The 17,337-nt window shown below is 42.0% G+C and overlaps 2 protein-coding genes across 5 annotated transcripts in view; both read right to left on the bottom strand.

Annotated features, from left to right (window-relative positions):
• Window positions 1-6,203: 6,203 nt before the first annotated feature.
• On the bottom strand, window positions 6,204-11,855 carry mysm1 (Myb-like, SWIRM and MPN domains 1). Its single transcript, XM_039812393.1, has 14 exons — window positions 11,728-11,855; window positions 11,443-11,515; window positions 11,262-11,332; window positions 10,033-10,107; window positions 9,675-9,759; window positions 9,450-9,548; window positions 8,044-8,593; window positions 7,456-7,711; window positions 7,243-7,373; window positions 7,051-7,154; window positions 6,862-6,939; window positions 6,679-6,761; window positions 6,540-6,594; window positions 6,204-6,388 (listed from the first exon to the last, which is right to left on the bottom strand). The coding sequence occupies exons 1-14, from the start codon at window positions 11,781-11,783 to the stop codon at window positions 6,308-6,310; spliced, it is 1,797 nt and encodes a 598-aa protein (XP_039668327.1). The 5' UTR covers window positions 11,784-11,855; the 3' UTR covers window positions 6,204-6,307.
• A 1,480-nt stretch (window positions 11,856-13,335) lies between these two features.
• suco (SUN domain containing ossification factor) overlaps window positions 13,336-17,337 on the bottom strand; it is a 59,816-nt gene continuing 55,814 nt past the window's right edge. For 2 of the 4 annotated variants that reach the window (XM_039810339.1, XM_039810340.1), the window contains exon 23: window positions 16,171-16,701. In XM_039810339.1, coding sequence (XP_039666273.1) covers window positions 16,171-16,701 — 531 coding nt within the window. Of the gene's footprint in view, window positions 16,702-17,337 lie in introns of all 4 variants that reach the window. The other 2 variants (XM_039810338.1, XM_039810341.1) reach the window with 2 other exon arrangements.

Raw genomic sequence — 17,337 nt, 5'->3', positions numbered from 1 at the left:
AGAGATCAACCGGTACACCGCCTACTGACCAATCAATACTCGGTTGATAACGGCGTCACCGTTCTTATAGAAGATCAGGCGGAGCTCGGTGCGCGGAGAGAGAGAGAGAGAGAGAGAGAGAGAGAGAGAGGGGTGCGCTCATACAAAAAACATTTAGAGACCGACAACCCCATTAACATTCCCTGATGGGTGTATTTATGAAATATATAGATTTTAATGGGAGGGAATTACATATCGGCTATTTGTCGGCTTCTTGAGCCATGTGTCACCAATGCGGTTTGAATTATGTTTTTTATATTTTTTATTTGCTCTCACGATCGCTTCCACTGCCAGGGTTGCAACTGAAATAATAGGCTAAATCAACGGCAGTTTATGGAAAGTACAACTGTAATTATGGTCAGATGTTGTGCCTGACTGATGGGGAAGTGATATTGATAAGCGTTGTGATGTAGGCTAGCTACGCATCTACAGCGTCGCCTATTTATTTCTTTTTTTGCCAGCTGTCCTCCTGTTTTAAGAAGCAGCGACTGTATTGCGTTTTGTCTGTAAAACCGTGTCTGTGTTCTTCATATTTATGTAGAATTATAGTTTGCACTTCTTATGTAAAATATGTGGCTATTGGTCATGTTGTGCAAACATCGCCGATGAGATTGAGTATGGTCACGTGACGAGACTGCACAACTACGTTTGATTGGTGAAACACAGCCACGTGGTAGAGCCTTTAGCGGAAGTCTCTCTCTCTGTCAAAATAAAACATTAAAATGAGGCGAACAATGACGCGTAGAATACCAAAGAGGTAAAAAGAAAAGTAACGAGCTCATTGTAGCCTAATGTAGTGGAGTAAGAGTACAGTTTCTTCTTCACAAATCTACTCAAGTAAAAGCAAAAAGTATAGTGATTTAAAACTACTCCTGGAAGTATAATTTTTTTTAAACTTACTCAAGTAAATGTAACGGAGTAAATGTAACGGAGTAAATGTATCGGAGTAAATGTAACTCGTTACCCTCCTCTGCTAAAAGGGGAATATAACTTATTCAGTAAGTAACATTATGTATACCATTAGGACCAATGGTATACATAACGTTAACTAATACTGCACAGTATGAGGAAAATATCTAATTGCGATTATTTTGACTGATATTGCGATTGCAATATGATTCACCATATTGGAGGAAAGGTAACACTTTACAATAAGGTACACAAAAAATAGGTAGTTAATGATTAGTTACTGTTTTTGAAAGGGTAGTTACTGTTTTTCAGAAGGGTAACGAATGATTAGTTACCCTTTTTCAGTAACTACCCTTTTAAAAATCATTCGTTACCCTTCTGATAAACATTAACTACCCTTTCAAAAACAGTAACTACTCTTCTGATAAACAGTAACTACCCTTTCAAAAACAGTAGCCTAACTACTCTTCTGATAAACAGTAACTACCCTTTCAAAAACAGTAACTAATCATTACCTATTTTTTTGTGTACCTTATTGTAAAGTGTTACCGGAGGGAATGATCGTTTTTGTATCATTATTCTTATTTTCATTGAATTATTGGATATCATTTTCAAAATAATTTGGGTGGCGATTTGGATACAATTGTGATTAATTGTGCAGACCTAGTTACTTGTATATATTTGCTCACATGTCCGTTTTTCCACAATCACAGTAGTAAGTTCTCCTATTCTTCCCACAGCAGGAGCAGGAGAGGAACTCCAGTGTGGACCAAGAGAAGCCAGATCCTCCACAGATAGGAACAGGAGGAACTCTGCACAAGTCAGGAGGGAGAGCAGCTTAGTACTGAAGCAGGAGACTGATACCTTTATTTTGACTCCTACTTATGAGGAAAGTGACCACAGTTGAAGATCAGACTCGGGAACTTGAATCCTGATCAAAACTCTTAGTGCAGCAGAGAAAGAGTCCGTAGTTAACATGCCAGTTATAAACTCTGTGTTATCAGAAGCAAACAGTGACCACCGGCTCCTCTCTCACAACTCTCAAGTAGCCGCAAGAGCCGAGATCACGAAGGAGGCAAGCGTTGAGGATCAACTAGAGATGCAGAGCCTAAACAAAGGAAGAGACATCACAAAAGCAGAAGTCACAGTAACAATGTTAACAACACTAACTTGTCAGGGATTCACCATAATACTCCCAATGGGAAACAGTCTGTGATATATGACAAGTGTGGAAAAGATTTTAAGTACAAGTCAGCATTGCAGGGACACCTGATCGTCCACACAGACGCGCAGCCGAATTCTTGTAAAAACGTGGGAAAAGATTCCGTCAGAAAGCAGAATTGGTCGTTCATATTAAAACCCACACAGGCGAGAAGGCGTATTCTTGCGAAACATGTGGGAAAGGATTCAGTCAGGTATCAGGATTCAGCGTTCATATAAGAACCCACACAGGTGAGAAGCCATTTTCTTGCAAAACGTGGAATGGATTTTCAATTAAAGGTGCCGTAGGTAGGATTGCGAAGATCCAGGACTTGGCCAAAACATTTGAACATCAATCAAAAACTTCTCAGTCCCCCCTTTCTGCTAAAACCCAAAACGGTCTCCTAGGCCCCTCCACCCCACAAGGGAGAATTAATGTGTGTGATTGACATGCAGTTAGACATCCCCACCTGGCCCTGATTGGTGCATCTGAACAGGGAGCGGTGGATTTTTGCAAATCGCACTACAGGCTGTAGGTGGTGCCAGAGGAGCCGGATTTTTTTTTTAATTACCTGCTTCATGTAGTTCCACTGGAACATAGGGGCAGTTTCAGCAAATATGACAGAAAGTTACTTTTATAAGTCTTACCTACTGCACCTTTAAGTAATGTTTTGAAAATCCACACAGGTGAGAAGCCATATTCTTGTAAAGCATGTGGGATGGGTTTCAAATCTAGTAATGGCTTGAAAATAACCAGACAGATGAGAGGCCTTATTCTTGCAAAACGTGTGGGAAACGATTCCGTCAGAAATCGGCATTTTATATAAGAACCCATGTAGGTGAGAAGCCATTGTGGTGCAAAACATGTGGGATGGCTTTTCAGTTTAGTAATGGCTTGAAAATCCACGAGAACCCACACAGCTGTGAAGCTGTAAGTTTGCAAGACCTGTGGGAAAAGATGCGTTGATGCATCTCATTTGGCAAGGCATATAAGATCCCATACAGGCACGTAGCTTTGTATTTGCAAAATACACACATCTCTTCAAGAAATCAGATTTTACCTTTGCCTTTTTGATATTTGTATACACTACCTCACTTATATGGCAAACCTTTTTTTTCATATCTGCTTAATAAAGATACCGTATACTTGTATTTGAGCACCAATAATATATAGCTTTAGATCAGCGGTACTCAAATAACTGTATACAATGTAAAATGTCTGCAGCGTCGGTTGGGTTAAACAAGTGATATCTAAGTTAAGTCAGGTTGCACTGAAATGTAAAGAAACTGGGGTTACACTTTAGTTGAAGGTATCTACATAAGAGTGACATGACACCGTCATGAACGTGTCATAAACATTATAAACAAGTCATAATCGTTTATGACAAAACGCTTCTTTTAGTAAGTGTCATTTGGTTTTTGTCATGACAAGTTAGGGTTAGGGTTAGGGTTAGAGTTAGGGTTCATGTGTCATGACAGTGTCATGTCACTCTTATGTAGATACCTTCAAGTAAAGTGTTACCGAAACTGGATTAAATTGCACCTGGGTCCAGATTTGGATCAGAGTCTGTGTATTGTATATGGGCTATATATACATATAAATATAATGGAAAAAATGATGTGAAAAGTATAAATGAGGGTGGAATGCAATACCAGACAATATATTATTTCTCCTGACTTTGAAAAGAAAGCAAAACCATTATTACAGACAAAAGACTGCATGCAAATCTGTAGAAATTTCCCATTTGCCGTTTCTGTCAGTAAAAGCACTAACCTGTCACTTTCGTTAAGCTTTTTTTTGTCTCTATCCAAATAAACGTGGTGTCCGTGATTACAGTTAAACAGCTAAACTGGCAGTCAGGTGTCTGCAGGATTAGAAATTAACTTTTGTGTCCCCCTGCTACTCAATAGATTACCATTAGTTTTTTTTACCTGGAGACTGAATCCAATCCAGCAGCCACTTACATATTTTACCAGCCAACAGCATTAAGCTAGATGTTTGATATAATAAGAGAGAATCTTAAAAAGCCTTTTACTAAACGTACACACTATAGGAGGTATTTGATGTATTAAAAGAGGATTTAAAGGGTTTGAGTCTGGCCCTGGGCTCCTTGCTGCACCTCTTCACCTCTCAGCTCCCCTTTCCTCTCGGTCTCTGTCTAAATAAAAGCATAAATGCCTAAAAAAATGTTTTTTTAATGAGAAATTGGAGATAAACACAGGTAGGTTCAAGTCAACAGTTATAGGAGGCTAATAATTACAAGTCCCCATGGACAAGTTTAGCTAATTTAATCTTGTTGCCATGGAAGCAAGCATTACCCTAAATTGAAAGGAAACTGTGACTTCTTCTTGATATTCTCTTATAAAAAAATGTGACTGACATTTTGTTGTAATCGACAGCACCTTACAGCACTACAATTTAATATGGAGCTATTACAATAATATAAAAGACAACAAAATAAGAAAATATATTTTTATGTTTAAAAGAAAGTGAAATGCTTTTTTTTCCCCATAAAATGTTAGAAAAACTAAATAAGTAAGTTGGTAATACTGATACAAAACTTTACATAAAAGGGTATTCTTTGAGAATTAGATGAGATATATGGTCCATCACAGTAAATAGTCATGTTCAGTCGACAACACGGAGCCCAGATGTAAAACTGTGCTGCTGTTTGTGTCCGTGGGCTGTACACCGCTATCTGAAGCACTGCCAGAACCCAGATCAGAGTCTCTTCCTCCCTCCTGGGGCCTCTCCACGCTCATCAGCTGATCAAAAGCAAAGTCGTCTGAGACTTCTGGTCTGGATAAGATAAAAGATTCCCTCTCTTCCTGCTTGGCAATAAAGTCGGACTGGAAAAGCGCCTGGATCTGGGTGAGGAAGGGGTCTCCCTCCTCATCTGGCAGGGGCTCCAGGTACCTGGCCAGAGACGACAGCATCTAAAAAGGAGGTGACAGATGGAAGAGGTCAAGTGAAATGAGACAAAGACAATAAAGCAGTAGTAAATCAGTTAATGAAGCCAGTAGGCACTAAGATGTGTCAACAGTGGGCAGACTGATCAGCTGGACAGACCTTCTCCAGATAGGTGAGATGGGAGTCTTTCCGGAACAATCTCTCCATTTGCACACTCCTACCCAGTGTAAAAAAAATACAACAACAGTTAATATACTCCAACATTAAGCTTTATTAACAACTTGTTCCAAATCACAAAAAGGCAGAATGTGTGTGTCAGGACGGCCACTGCAGTCTTGTTTCTCACTCACCCGGGTGTTTGACAGTATTTGTGAATGATCCACTGAGCTCTCCTCAACGTCTGTTCCCAGTCTGGAAGGTCCTGTGATGACAGGAAGTCGAACCGGTAGGGCAGCTCTGGGGTAGGAACAGAAAGAGAGACAGAGGATAGATTGTGCTACTCTGTGTGTGTGTCCTACATTGTCAGCTTGATATGAACTGTTTTAACGTTTTGAATCATGTCTTTGTGTGTGTTAAACATACTCTGTGGGCCTGAAGGCTCCTGGCTCTCTTTCACCAACAAGCAGGTAGTTTGGGAGTGGGGGGAGGGGTTGGCTGGGTCATACGGACTCACTATCATCCCGATGAAGGGGGCGCCGCCACGTGAGAAATAACTCTGGAACAAATCAGGACAAAGAGAATCAGATCACGTGCCCCCGTAGACCGACTCCAGTGGGAACTTCTTTCGTTTAATCCTTTCACCTGGAACTGGTCCTGTGTGTTGATGTCCCGTACTGAAGGGTTGGGGTGGAAGGTGGGATGCGAGTGGTACCAGCCCACCACGCTGAAGCCCAGCGACGACAGCACGTCACAGGCCTGCGTCTGAGACACCGGGTCCATCTCGCACTGCAAACCTGTACTCACGCTGTTGCATGGCTCTGCTGCGCAGATCTGCTCAGATGCACAGAAAAGTAACAATCAGTCAAAATACTTTATCATAAAATCTCGATATCTAATTTTTTTTTTTTTTTTTTTTAATGAGCCCATCATTTGTTTTTATGAAATGGACAATAGTTTAATATATTAAAAAAACAAAAAGGCAGCATTGATTGGCCTGCCTTACAGATCAGTGAATTAACAACATAATCACACACTGAAAACATAACTCGAATAACTCGTAACGTGTGTGCTACCTAAGGGAAAATACATTCAGCGTGTGTGGTTGTGTGTTTGGCATACCATGTCCATTATGAGAAGAGTCTCTGCACACACAATAACCTGGAATGGTTCCTGGGGAGAACAAAGAGGACCTTTTAGTTTTTAATCAACTTATATTGAGGTTATGTATACACGACCTCAGATTAAATAAGTGGTGAAACTCCCATCTTGCAAGAAACGTTGCACTACTGATGACTGACTGATGGGACAAATGGCCACCGACCTGTACATCCTCTCCAAAAGACCTGCAGGGAATCAACTGGAATGGATCAAAAGACCTAGAAGGAGGAGTGAAAGTAGTTACACATACAGAAATATGCAATTACAAGGTTGTCGGAAATTCCACACTCACTCACACCCACCCCCTGAATCTGGAGATCTTGCAGGGTTTCGGCTGCTTCTTCATCTCTTCTCTCCGCAGAGCCAGCTCCTCAGCACTGAGATGCTGATGAAACACAGTAGCAGTAAATAGAGTAAATGAGAACTCAACCAAGTGATCAGTACTTGTGTGTGAACAGTTGCAGTGTGTGTCCGAGTGTCCAAACCTCATACGTCTGTCCCTCCAAATCTTTAGAGTCACGCCAGTTTCCCCATATGTCCCGCACGCGCCGCTTCCTGGTCCGCTAAACCGTGCAGCCAATCAACAAGTTAGCTCAAAGTCCAGCAAACTCATGGTTCAGATGCTTGAGGGTTTTGGTGTCTTTGTGGGGAGTTAGGTGGTTATGGGTACCTACCATACTCTGCAGTCTCTGGGCGAGCTGGTAGGCCTCAAGCACATCTTTGCCCTCCTTGTGCTTGGAGCGGTCCATCACCTTTGGGCGATTGTAGACCGCTTGCTCTGTGAGAGAAGAGGCAGAGCTCCAAAATGAAAAGGGAAGACAGATTTCTTTTTAAAAGAAACAGAAGAAGGCCGTCTGTAAAGTTACCGCAGTTGAAGTTGATGGCTCCAATGAGCTCCAGGTAGGTGTGAATCCTCCCAATGCAGTTGACGTCTCCGCAGTTCTTCAGTCCAGGGCGGACTGACGTCTTGTTCAGGTACTTGGGCTTGCTCTTCATCCTGGTGAACAGAAGAAGTAATGAGCACTTGTTCTGCAGCGCTGTCGTTGACAGAAGTTACCAAACATGTTTTAAGGTTTTACCATTGATCCAGGATGTAGTTTCGGATCCTAAGGTATCTTTCAGGAGTCTTGGATGGTCGTCCCTCAAAGAACTCTGGGATAGCTTGTTTCTCATCCTCAGTGGTGGTCTCCATGTCCATCTCTATTTCCTGTTCAGGGGGCTTAAGCTCCTCCTCTTCTTCTTCTTCTTCCTCCTCCTCCTCATCATCTTCCTCTTCCTCCTCCTGGTCTTCTTCTGGTCTATCAGCTGCACTCTGCTCAGTCTTATCAGCAGTATCTGGGGAAGCAAACAGGAACCATGTTGTAACTTCACAAAAGCAAGTAAGGTGGCCGGTTAGCTGAGTTGGTAGAGCGGGCGCACATGTGCAAAGGTTTGTTCTTCGACGCAGAAGGTCCAGGGTTTGAGTCCGACCTGTGGCGGTTTTCCTGCATGTCTTCCCCCCTCTCTCTCTCCCCTTTCATATCTCAGCTCTGATCTAATAAAAGGCAGAAATGCCGTCAAAAGTACGAGTCAAAAGTTTGGACACGCTTTCCCATTCAAGTGAATGAGGAAGTGTGACCAAACTTTTGACTGGTACTGTGCATAAAAACAGCAGGCGTGAGTCTTACCTGTGCCATCGCTACAGGCCTCGTCCAGTGGACCAGTCTGTGCTGAGCTATCAGACTGGGAGCTCTGGTCTTCGTTCTCATCGGCCATTTGCTCCGAGTCCGTCTGAGCCCATGCTGGAAGGTCTTTATGAGGGACTGATACTCTCTCGTTGCTTTTCTCGCCCAGCCCGGTCACACTGGTCTTCTCTAAGGAAGGTAGGGCCAATGAGGTTCGGGGACTTTGTGGAAACGGCGAGGTGTGGCTGGGCTGGTCCCTTGTCTCAGTCAGACCTGCCTCTTTCTGTTCCTCCGTGTCTGTCTGGACCTCAGGGCCTGCTAGCTGCTCTGGCTCCCAAATCTCAGTCTTCAGAACAGCCTGCGGCTCGTCATCACCGTCTCCGTCGTCGCTGAGGTCATCTGTGATGTCTACCTCCTCGTTCTCGTCATCGGAAAGCTTCTCTATGCGGACAGCGTTTGTCAGAGAGGATGCACGACTGGAGGTGGGCTGAGGTGGTTGTAAGTGCAGCGCAGGGCCTGCAGAGGGAGCTGCAGCTCTGGGTTCTGATTTAGCCTGGGGGGAAAAAATAAAATAAATACAGATGACGAAAGACATTGTTTATTCTTCATTCTTATTCCCCAATCCTGCCCGAGGAATGCGTTCTGGTTGTGAAAGAGTTTGAATAATGAGGAAGCACAAGTTTAACTGTGGGATAGGCAAGGCAAGGCAGCTTCATTTGTACAGCACATTTCAGCAACAGGGCAATTCAAAGTGCTTTACATAAAACATTAAAGAGCAGTTAGAAAATGTTTAAACAACAAATTAAAACATTAAAAGACAAGAATAAAATTGACAGTGCAGTATAAGAATTTAAAGAACTGAGAGATAAAATACGCGAATAACAGTTACAGTGCAGTATAAGAAATTAAACATTAAAGAGCAGTTATCGAGTGTCATACAGTGTCATCAATGCAAATTCAGTATAACAAAATGAACAGTTATTTAAAGAAAGGCAACATCCAAAAGATAGGTCTTTAGCTTTGATTTAAAAGAACTGAGAGTTGCTGCGGACCTGCAGTTTTCTGGGAGTTTGTTCCAGATATGTGGAGCATAAAAACTGAATGCTGCTTCCCCCTGTTTAGTTCTGACTCTGGAGACAACAAGTAGACCTGTCCCAGACGACCTGAGAGGTCTGGGTGGGTCATAGTGTAGCAGCAGATCAGAAATGTATTTTGGCCCTAAACCGTTTAGTGATTTATAAACCAGCAAAAGTATTTTGAAATCAATTCTTTGAGGCACTACAATTAAGCTTGTATTAACAAACTGTAACACCCTGCATGCTGCTAAGAAAATCAGGTCTAAAGTCCTGTAGTGGGCACTTAGCAGTTAGCTGTTAGCAGCAAAACAAAGGTGGAATTTAAAGTCTCACCTTGTGTTTAAAATACTGCCTGGCATAGCTCTTGACCTGAATGACAGAACGGCTCCCCACCAACTTGGCAATCTTAGTCCACCTTCGACCAAACTGAGCCTGCGGAAAAACACAACATGGCCACCTAGTATTTTAGACAGTACTCTCACATATACAACAAGTATTACATTTGTTATAGGCCTGTTCAGTGTAAACCTAAGAAGCCCTGAGCCAAGGGAAGCTTACCAGTCCTTCCTCAAACAGTTCTTTCTCCTGTTTGGACCAACGATAAGAGGAGCCTGAGGCAGAGGCCGACGTCTTGGCCGGAGACCTGAACCCCCGACAGGAAAAAGGGTGAAATGAATGCCAATGACAACATGTACTCTGCTAATGTGAAAGGTGCAGTCAGCGATTGTTATCCCAGCAGTAGCTCAGTCTGTGGGGACTTGCTTTGAGAACTGGAAGATTGCCAGTTCGAGACACTAGTCACACTGAACCCCCAAACTGCTCCAGCACAATGGTTGCCCTACACTACACCCCTATCAACCATCTTTCTCCAGGATCGCTGACTGCACCTTGAATGCTGGAGGAAGGATTGACTTACTTCTTCACTTTGGGCTCGTTGTTCACATCACTTTCCCAAATGTTGTCAGGAATCCCCTCACCTGTCAGGTAGTATCTACAAGCACAGTTCAGGACCAATACATTTAATACTGAGTGTTATCCCAACTGTGTATTCGGAACAAATGTACTGTGCATTATAGTTCAACAGACAATGACTTGAAACAAAAAGCAATCCTACAATTTAGGATAAAAAAAATATTCATCATTCATTTTTGCACCATTTCTCAATATGATCATTTTTATCTTTCTATTTCTTGTGTCTTTAATTTTTGCAATTAGTAGATTGACTTCTATTTATATAGGATTTCATTAGTTACAGACTGGGGCGGTTATTGCCCATCAGACCTCTGCAGTTTAAAGAAGCTCACTCAGTGGACATTTTTAAATCTAGATTGAAAACCCACCTCTACAAATTATACCAGTGGTTCTCAAACTTTTTTTCAATAATGTATCCCATTTGAATTGTGTTTTTAAGCCAAGTACCCCCTGACCAGCAATAGATTTACCAAACCATGTAACTGAAAAAAAATGCTAATGAAAAAAGGCAACAAAAACTTTAAAAAAAACTTACAAACTAAAAAAAGTCGGTAGAAAGAGGAAGTAAGGCAAGAATAGGTGGAAAATAGTATCAAAAACAGCGACAGACTTGAGAAAAAAAAACACAGTAGAAAGGAGGAAGACAAACTTTGAAAAAAGTGACAAAAACCTTGAAAAAGGCGGAATTGTTTTTTGAAAAAAGCAAAAAAACTTCGACAAACTTGGAGAGAAAAAGAAGACAGTAGAAAAAAAGGAAGGAAGGAAGGAAGGCAAGGACAGGTCGAAAATAGTGACAAAATGCAACAAAAACTTTGAAAAAAGCGCTCACGTACCCCCTGCAGTCCTCCAACGTACCCCTTGGGGTACACGTACCCCCATTTGAGAAACACTGCATTATACTATAGCCAACCATAACACACCATCCTGTCTGCGTCGCTCACCTTTTCACTTATTGTCTTATGTTGCTGGTTTTGTATTGTTTATTATTATTACTGCTTTAATGCGGTTTAATTGTTTTGTTGCTGTCTGTTAAGTTCCTTTAATTGTAAAGTGCACTGAGACCATGTCTAATGGTGATTTTACACTTTAAATAAAATGTGATTGATTGATTAGGTCTGCAGTTAAGCTACTGAAGACATTATGCCAATGCATTTGAGGCCAGTGAAAGGATACTGTTCCTCCAGCAGCATCCTCTCGATCACCTCCCTGTTCTCTGGGCTGATGGAGCTGTCCAGCTCCCATGGCTGCACAACAGAGAGACACACACACACGCAGAGAGTCAACAACGAGTATTAGCTAGCAGTCACACAGCACAGGAGTCCGCTGAAGGACTGTTAGCTTCGTGAACTCCTACCAGTATCCCTGCGCTGCTCTTCCACGCAGACTGTATGAACTGCTCCTGGACTAAACCTCCTCCATTCGGCTCGCTGCAACAGAAAGGAAAGAAGCTGTGGAGAAGGGCGGGGAGACACCTAGCATCTATCGGACACACGAGACAGCTATCCGCCGCTGTTTGTAGCCTCCTGCACCGTGGGGCTACTAACAACGACCAGGTCTCCGTAAACTAGTATGGACTACGGCACGCGAGACCAACAGACTGTATGAATGTTAATTAATTAGTTACAGTAAATATTCTCACCTAGCACTGCTTTCAAACTCGTCTCCTTCAATATCAACATCCACCTCGTCCTCCATGTTGTTGGATAAACGTAAACAACGGAGGGAGGGAGAGAGCGCTGGAGGAAAACAGCGTTCAGCTCTGCTCACAGCGACACCTTTTGGTGGGATGTACCAATTTCTATACTGCTCTTTATTTATTTATTTTTTGGGGGCTTTTAGAAAGGGGAGAGAGAGGGGGAAGACATGCAGGAAATCGTCTCAGGTCGGACTCGAACCCTTGACCTCTGCGTCGAGGCACAAGCCTCTCAGTATATGTGCCACTTCCATACTGCTCTTTAATCACATTGCTAATAATCCTGCTGCATGAATGTGCTCCTGTTCTACTTTATCACTTTGCTATTGTTAATAGGTCGAAATATTGTTTTTTCAAACAAAGTTTTGTAACTTCTTTGGTGACTTTGTTTGAAAAAAAATGGCTGATGTTTGATTATTTGTCCCAAAGGCTCAAAGACCCCTGTCTCATGTGAAGGTTGATTCTTTTTGGAAAGTCTAAAGCTCAGTCAAAAGTAGAAATGTCCTGATGCATACATGCTTTACAATTTCTTATGTTATACACTGAATAATACAGTTGCACAGTGCTCACTACAGTAAGTAGTAAAAACAATTTGAATAGCCAAGATTCTTTGCTTTATGAATATATAACATGTAACAAATATAATACCACAGGTTCCAAGCAATGAGTTCCTATATTTTATTTAATGTCTTATAGTATATTTGCGGATATACCAAGAGCCTGGGTCTGTCTGAGGTTTCTTCCCAAGAGGGAGTTTTTCCTCGCCACTGTCGCACTGCTTGCTCTTGAGGGTATTACTGTAATTGTTGGTGCTTTGTAAATTATAGAGTGTGGTCTAGACCTACTGTATCTGTAAAGTGTCTCGAGATAACTATGATTTGATACTATAAAAAAAATTGAATTGAGTGTCAGAGGCTACATCTCCAGCATGAGCAAAATACTGAGATTTATGTTCAGTTTTCAATCAACAGCAGAAGGTTAGGACAAGTGTGAACCTGCTAAATGTTGCCAAAAAGTTGTTCATAATATGGGAAATGAACATTTTGTATTTAGTACTCAATGTATTTGACTCTGTGATATTGAAGAATTTCTACAACAATAAAACAATTTGTAAAACATAGAATTTCTCCAATTCTTGGTATAGTCGAACCACTGTAATCATAATAGTAACATTTCCAACAACGCACAAAGGCAGCGTAATGATGCCTTTAACATGCAGATCCAAAGTGCCAAGCTGGCTTTTATTTTATAACGAGAGCAAAAGTTGTCCCATCTCAGCTTTCTAAAGCCTGTTGGTGTGGTTGTACGGACACTGGATCAGGTGAGGTTAGCAGGACATATCGCATGTTGCATCAATGTGCTAATGTTGTGCATGTAAAGCCCTGCGGCAAAATCTTATTTCAATTATACTCCCATGATCAGTTTCAGAGAATCACCCCTTTTATTTAGGTTGTGAGTCAGTCTGTCTTTATGGACTAGGTAGCATTAAGGATTGATCCAAGATTGACAAACAACGGCTGAATACAACACCCACAATAAAAGCCAAAGCCAAAGTGAAAGACAACAAAAAAAAAAAAAGGTTTTATTTAGAAATTCACAGTTTCTAATGGCACTACACGTTTTGTAGTAACTCACTCCTTTCTCAAAAATACTGTGCCACTCTTCAGAATAATCAGAGAGAAAGAGAGGGATAGAGAAAGAAAAGATAGCACTTGACATATAAGGTAGAAAAAAAAAAAGGCATGAAGAGTCATACAAAGTGCTCCTAAAATTTCTCGCCAAGGGCATTCTCCTTATTCGCTGTGTTACAGGATAAGCAGTTTCAAAGTAGTCTCTCATAACAGACACACACACGAGGTTCACACACACACACACACACACACACACACACACACACACACACACACACACACACACACACACACACACACACACACACACACACACACACACACACACACACACACACACACACACACACACACACACACACACACACACACACACACACACACACACACACACACACGGTTTAAAAAACAAACAAAACATACAGAATCACATTAAAAGTGTTCCAAATGTACCCATCTTTGCTGCATTCCCTTTTTTCAACAATATTCATCTCCTCACAAACCACAAGTATTCAAGGTGGGGGGGAGGGAGGGGGGCAAACACACAAAGTCAAAGAGCAATGACAAGTGAATAAAAGACAATAGTGTACAATGAGAGTGAGGATGCACAGATCAGCTAGAAAGCAAGCAGGTAGTCATTGTAGTGTTTCAAGCTCCCAATGGGAACCTGTTAGAGTGGCTAATAAAGCAGGCATATAAAAACTTTTCTTCACAGTCACAATAAGTCGTGCAATGGGGGGGTTAAAGATATGTAAAGAGAAAGAGGAGCTATAGAAGCTGGTCAGGAGAGGTAATGACGCTCTTTTGGGAGAGTAAGAGTAAGAGAAGTTCTCTGTCAGAATGTACCCAAATGCAACCACACAGAGCCAGTCAGAAACTGCATACACAAAGAAAAATATACATTTGATTACTTAAAACTACACCGTTTAAACATTAAACTGAATGTTAACGTAGGCCAGTCATGTAATCATGAACAGGGCAAGTAAAAAATGGGTTGGCTAGTGATCCATCAAAGACCCTGAAATAAGGACATAGAAGACGGGACAATAATTCATCAACACTCAGATTGACCCTTTCCACTACGTCCTACCAGCCAGCTGCTCTCAACCAAATTACAAAAGCAGCAGTGTGAGGATCCTAAGAAGCCTGTGGTTTTCTAAAATCAGTACTCCATCTTGTTGCTGCTGCAGGATATGTGACTGCTATCGTATTAGTCAGATATTTCAGGCAGAGGCAAACAGAGTTAGGGGATGCCATAATGTCAGAGCCCAAGCTAAAAAAAAAAAAAAAAAAAGAAAAGAAAAGAAAAAATGTCCGAGGTCAAGCCATCCACCGTGGCCATGTGTCAGTGTGGTTGAGTGGATTTCACTGTAATATTTTATTTATGTAACATACTGTCATGGATAAACTGCTTTGACACTGCAGGATTGGGAGACGGGAAACAAAGTTAAGTTAGAAAAATCTGTAGTCATTTGAATAAATAAATAGATAAATAAAACTGGTCTGTCAGACTAGGCTGCAGGGTGCCAGTAAGTGCGAGTGTGTGTGTGTGTGAGACGAAGTGTAAACATACAGTTTTGCACAATGTGCTCCTACAGTACATTGTGCCCTAAACAACTATTTATGCATCCATACTTATGCGACAACTCAAACAAACCACACGAGCAATGATAAGAGAGGAGCATGGCTCGGTATTGGATAAAAGAAACAATAAAATAAAATAAATAAAAAAATAAAAAAAAAAAAAAAAAACGGCTTGCCTTTAGCCTGTTCCCCCACAGTCACAATATCCCCTGTAATTGGTGTGTGAGTAAGCTCTTTGGGCCCAGCCCAAACTAACCGGGTAGGGACAGTTCACAGAACAATTCATCGTGAATTAGTAGGATCTACAGACTGCTGCAATTGCATTTGTAATATGGGGTTAAATGGGACACTAAACTGAAAGGAATGACCCATTCGGACATGTAAAAGTCTGTTCTTCATTCAGCTCTGATGGTTGGTTTGGAACAGACTGACGGAGACAGAGGAAGAGAAACAGAGATTCTGGCGTACGATGAAAGTTGAACACTCTGGTCCCATACAAACACCTGCAGTCGTGTTAGGATGCAATACAAAGACAGAATGGATAAAATGATGGCAATGAAAGACAGAAGGTGATATAGAAGTAGTTTGTCATGCTCCACAGTTCTCTCGCGACGACACATTTCATCCAAAAAAAAAAGAGCAGCCTTAATACTTCTTGATGCCCACTTAGGTGAAGGAACGTAGAGTTGAGGCCAGCACCTCTCCTCACTGTGCTCAGAGTGGGGATAAACACTTTTCTGGTGCTCAAATGTCATGGGACAATGTGCTTATCCAGTAAAAGAAAAAAGAAAAAGAAAAACCTCATCAATGGATTTGACTTGTAATAATGTTTCACTCCCCACCTCAGTGTCTCTCTCTGTCCACATCAATAATTCTTTAAATGTCACATGTCTTTTAGCATTAAAAATGTCGAGAACAGATATAAAGGCACATAACCGTGAACAGCTCTTTGACAGGAGTGGATAAGGAACTGGATGATGTGGAGCTACTGCTGCCCCAGCCACTTCAGTTCCACGGTGTGCCTGGGTGCTCATGGGAAATGTGGTTCTTTTGGATGCAGTAAGACCTCATCTCCTCACAAGTCTGCTACCATATAGTGTTGGTGTGTGTGTGTGTGTGTGTGTGTGTGTATATATATGGTTGTTAATAGAAAGTCGTGTAAAAGTAAGAGTGTTCAGACATGTCCGGTGACTGCGGTCACCCCGATGGTCCCGACGCTGATCTCCTTGTTTCCCTTTATAAGCTGCTGCAGGCTGGGCAGAGAACCCAGGCTTCCCCGCCGCATGGTAGGGAACTGCAGCTCCGTCTGCCGCGACTTCCTCCGCTTCAGCGAGCGCTTCTCCTGGCGGGACTTGGTGGGAGACTGATGGAGGGAGAAAGACGGGCCGTGTCCGTTGCACAGGCTGGGAGAGGGAGGTGGGAGACGGCTTGTGTAGGACTCCTCAGAGTGGGTGGACGAGCTGCAGCTGCTAGTCTCTGAAGGGAACTCCTTGGAGGTGCAAGTGGGCAGGGATGATACCTCCTCTGCAGAGGGAGGGGGGGGCAGTGGGAGAGAAGGAGGAGGAAGAGGAGGTGGTGATGGCGGCGCAGGGAGGCACGGGTGGAAGCCGTTGCAGTTGAGATCCCCGTTTGTGAGTGGAGCAGAGGGATCGGCTAGCTTCAGAATCTCAACCTTGTCCAACGACTTTGTCTTGCAGCGCTTTTTCTACAGGAAAAACACAAGACAGGAGGAGCGAATGATAAAAATTAAAAATAAAAAATACTTCAGAGAATGAGAAGATACATCTAATAATGTAAAGTCATATTAACCACTTTTGCGCTAGACACTGCTGTCGTACAAATGGATCAAAGAAGGGTGGGAAAGTTTCATAGGGAATGATGGAATATAATGTAGGAGACACAAATATGATCAAAAGGACTTCTCTTAAAAGTGTTTCTAACTAGGGATGTCACGAGAATAGGGCTGTGTACTGACAAGAATCTGGTGATACGATACGTATCACGATACATAGGTCACGATTCAATATATTGCGATATATTTCGATACTGTGCGTTAGGCGATTATATTGTTTTTTTTATAGTATAATTTTAGAAAAGCTAATTTCTAAAGCTAAGCTAATATTAAAAAAAAAAAAAAAAAAAAAAAAGACATGATGTGCATAAAAGTCAAAGAAGTTTACTTAAGGTAAACAATTCTGTACACAGAAAATCAAACCGCCAGTTTGGGATTGTGGTTCACAGGTTCTTAGTGAGCAAATGTGTATATGCTAAAGTAGGCCAAAGTTCAGCCATAGCTACATTGTTAGCTTCTAGCTAAAAGTCAGGCACTGCTAGGCAATGG

This window comes from Perca fluviatilis, chromosome 9 (genome assembly GCF_010015445.1).
Source record: "Perca fluviatilis chromosome 9, GENO_Pfluv_1.0, whole genome shotgun sequence".
Lineage (NCBI taxonomy): Eukaryota > Metazoa > Chordata > Actinopteri > Perciformes > Percidae > Perca > Perca fluviatilis.
Note: the sequence above shows the minus strand (reverse complement) of the source record. Positions and strands in the feature narration are given on the sequence as shown.

Bases quoted from the DNA above. Each gene is read 5' to 3' on its own strand.
- mysm1 (XM_039812393.1), bottom strand. From the start codon at position 11,783: ATGGAGGACGAGGTGGATGTTGATATTGAAGGAGACGAGTTTGAAAGC. The intron at 9,549-9,674 runs GTAAGCTTCCCT...GTTTTTCCGCAG, and splicing joins AACTGTTTGAGGAAGGACTG to GCTCAGTTTGGTCGAAGGTG. The intron at 6,595-6,678 runs GTGGGTGTGAGT...TCCTCCTTCTAG, and splicing joins AAGATCTCCAGATTCAGGGG to GTCTTTTGATCCATTCCAGT.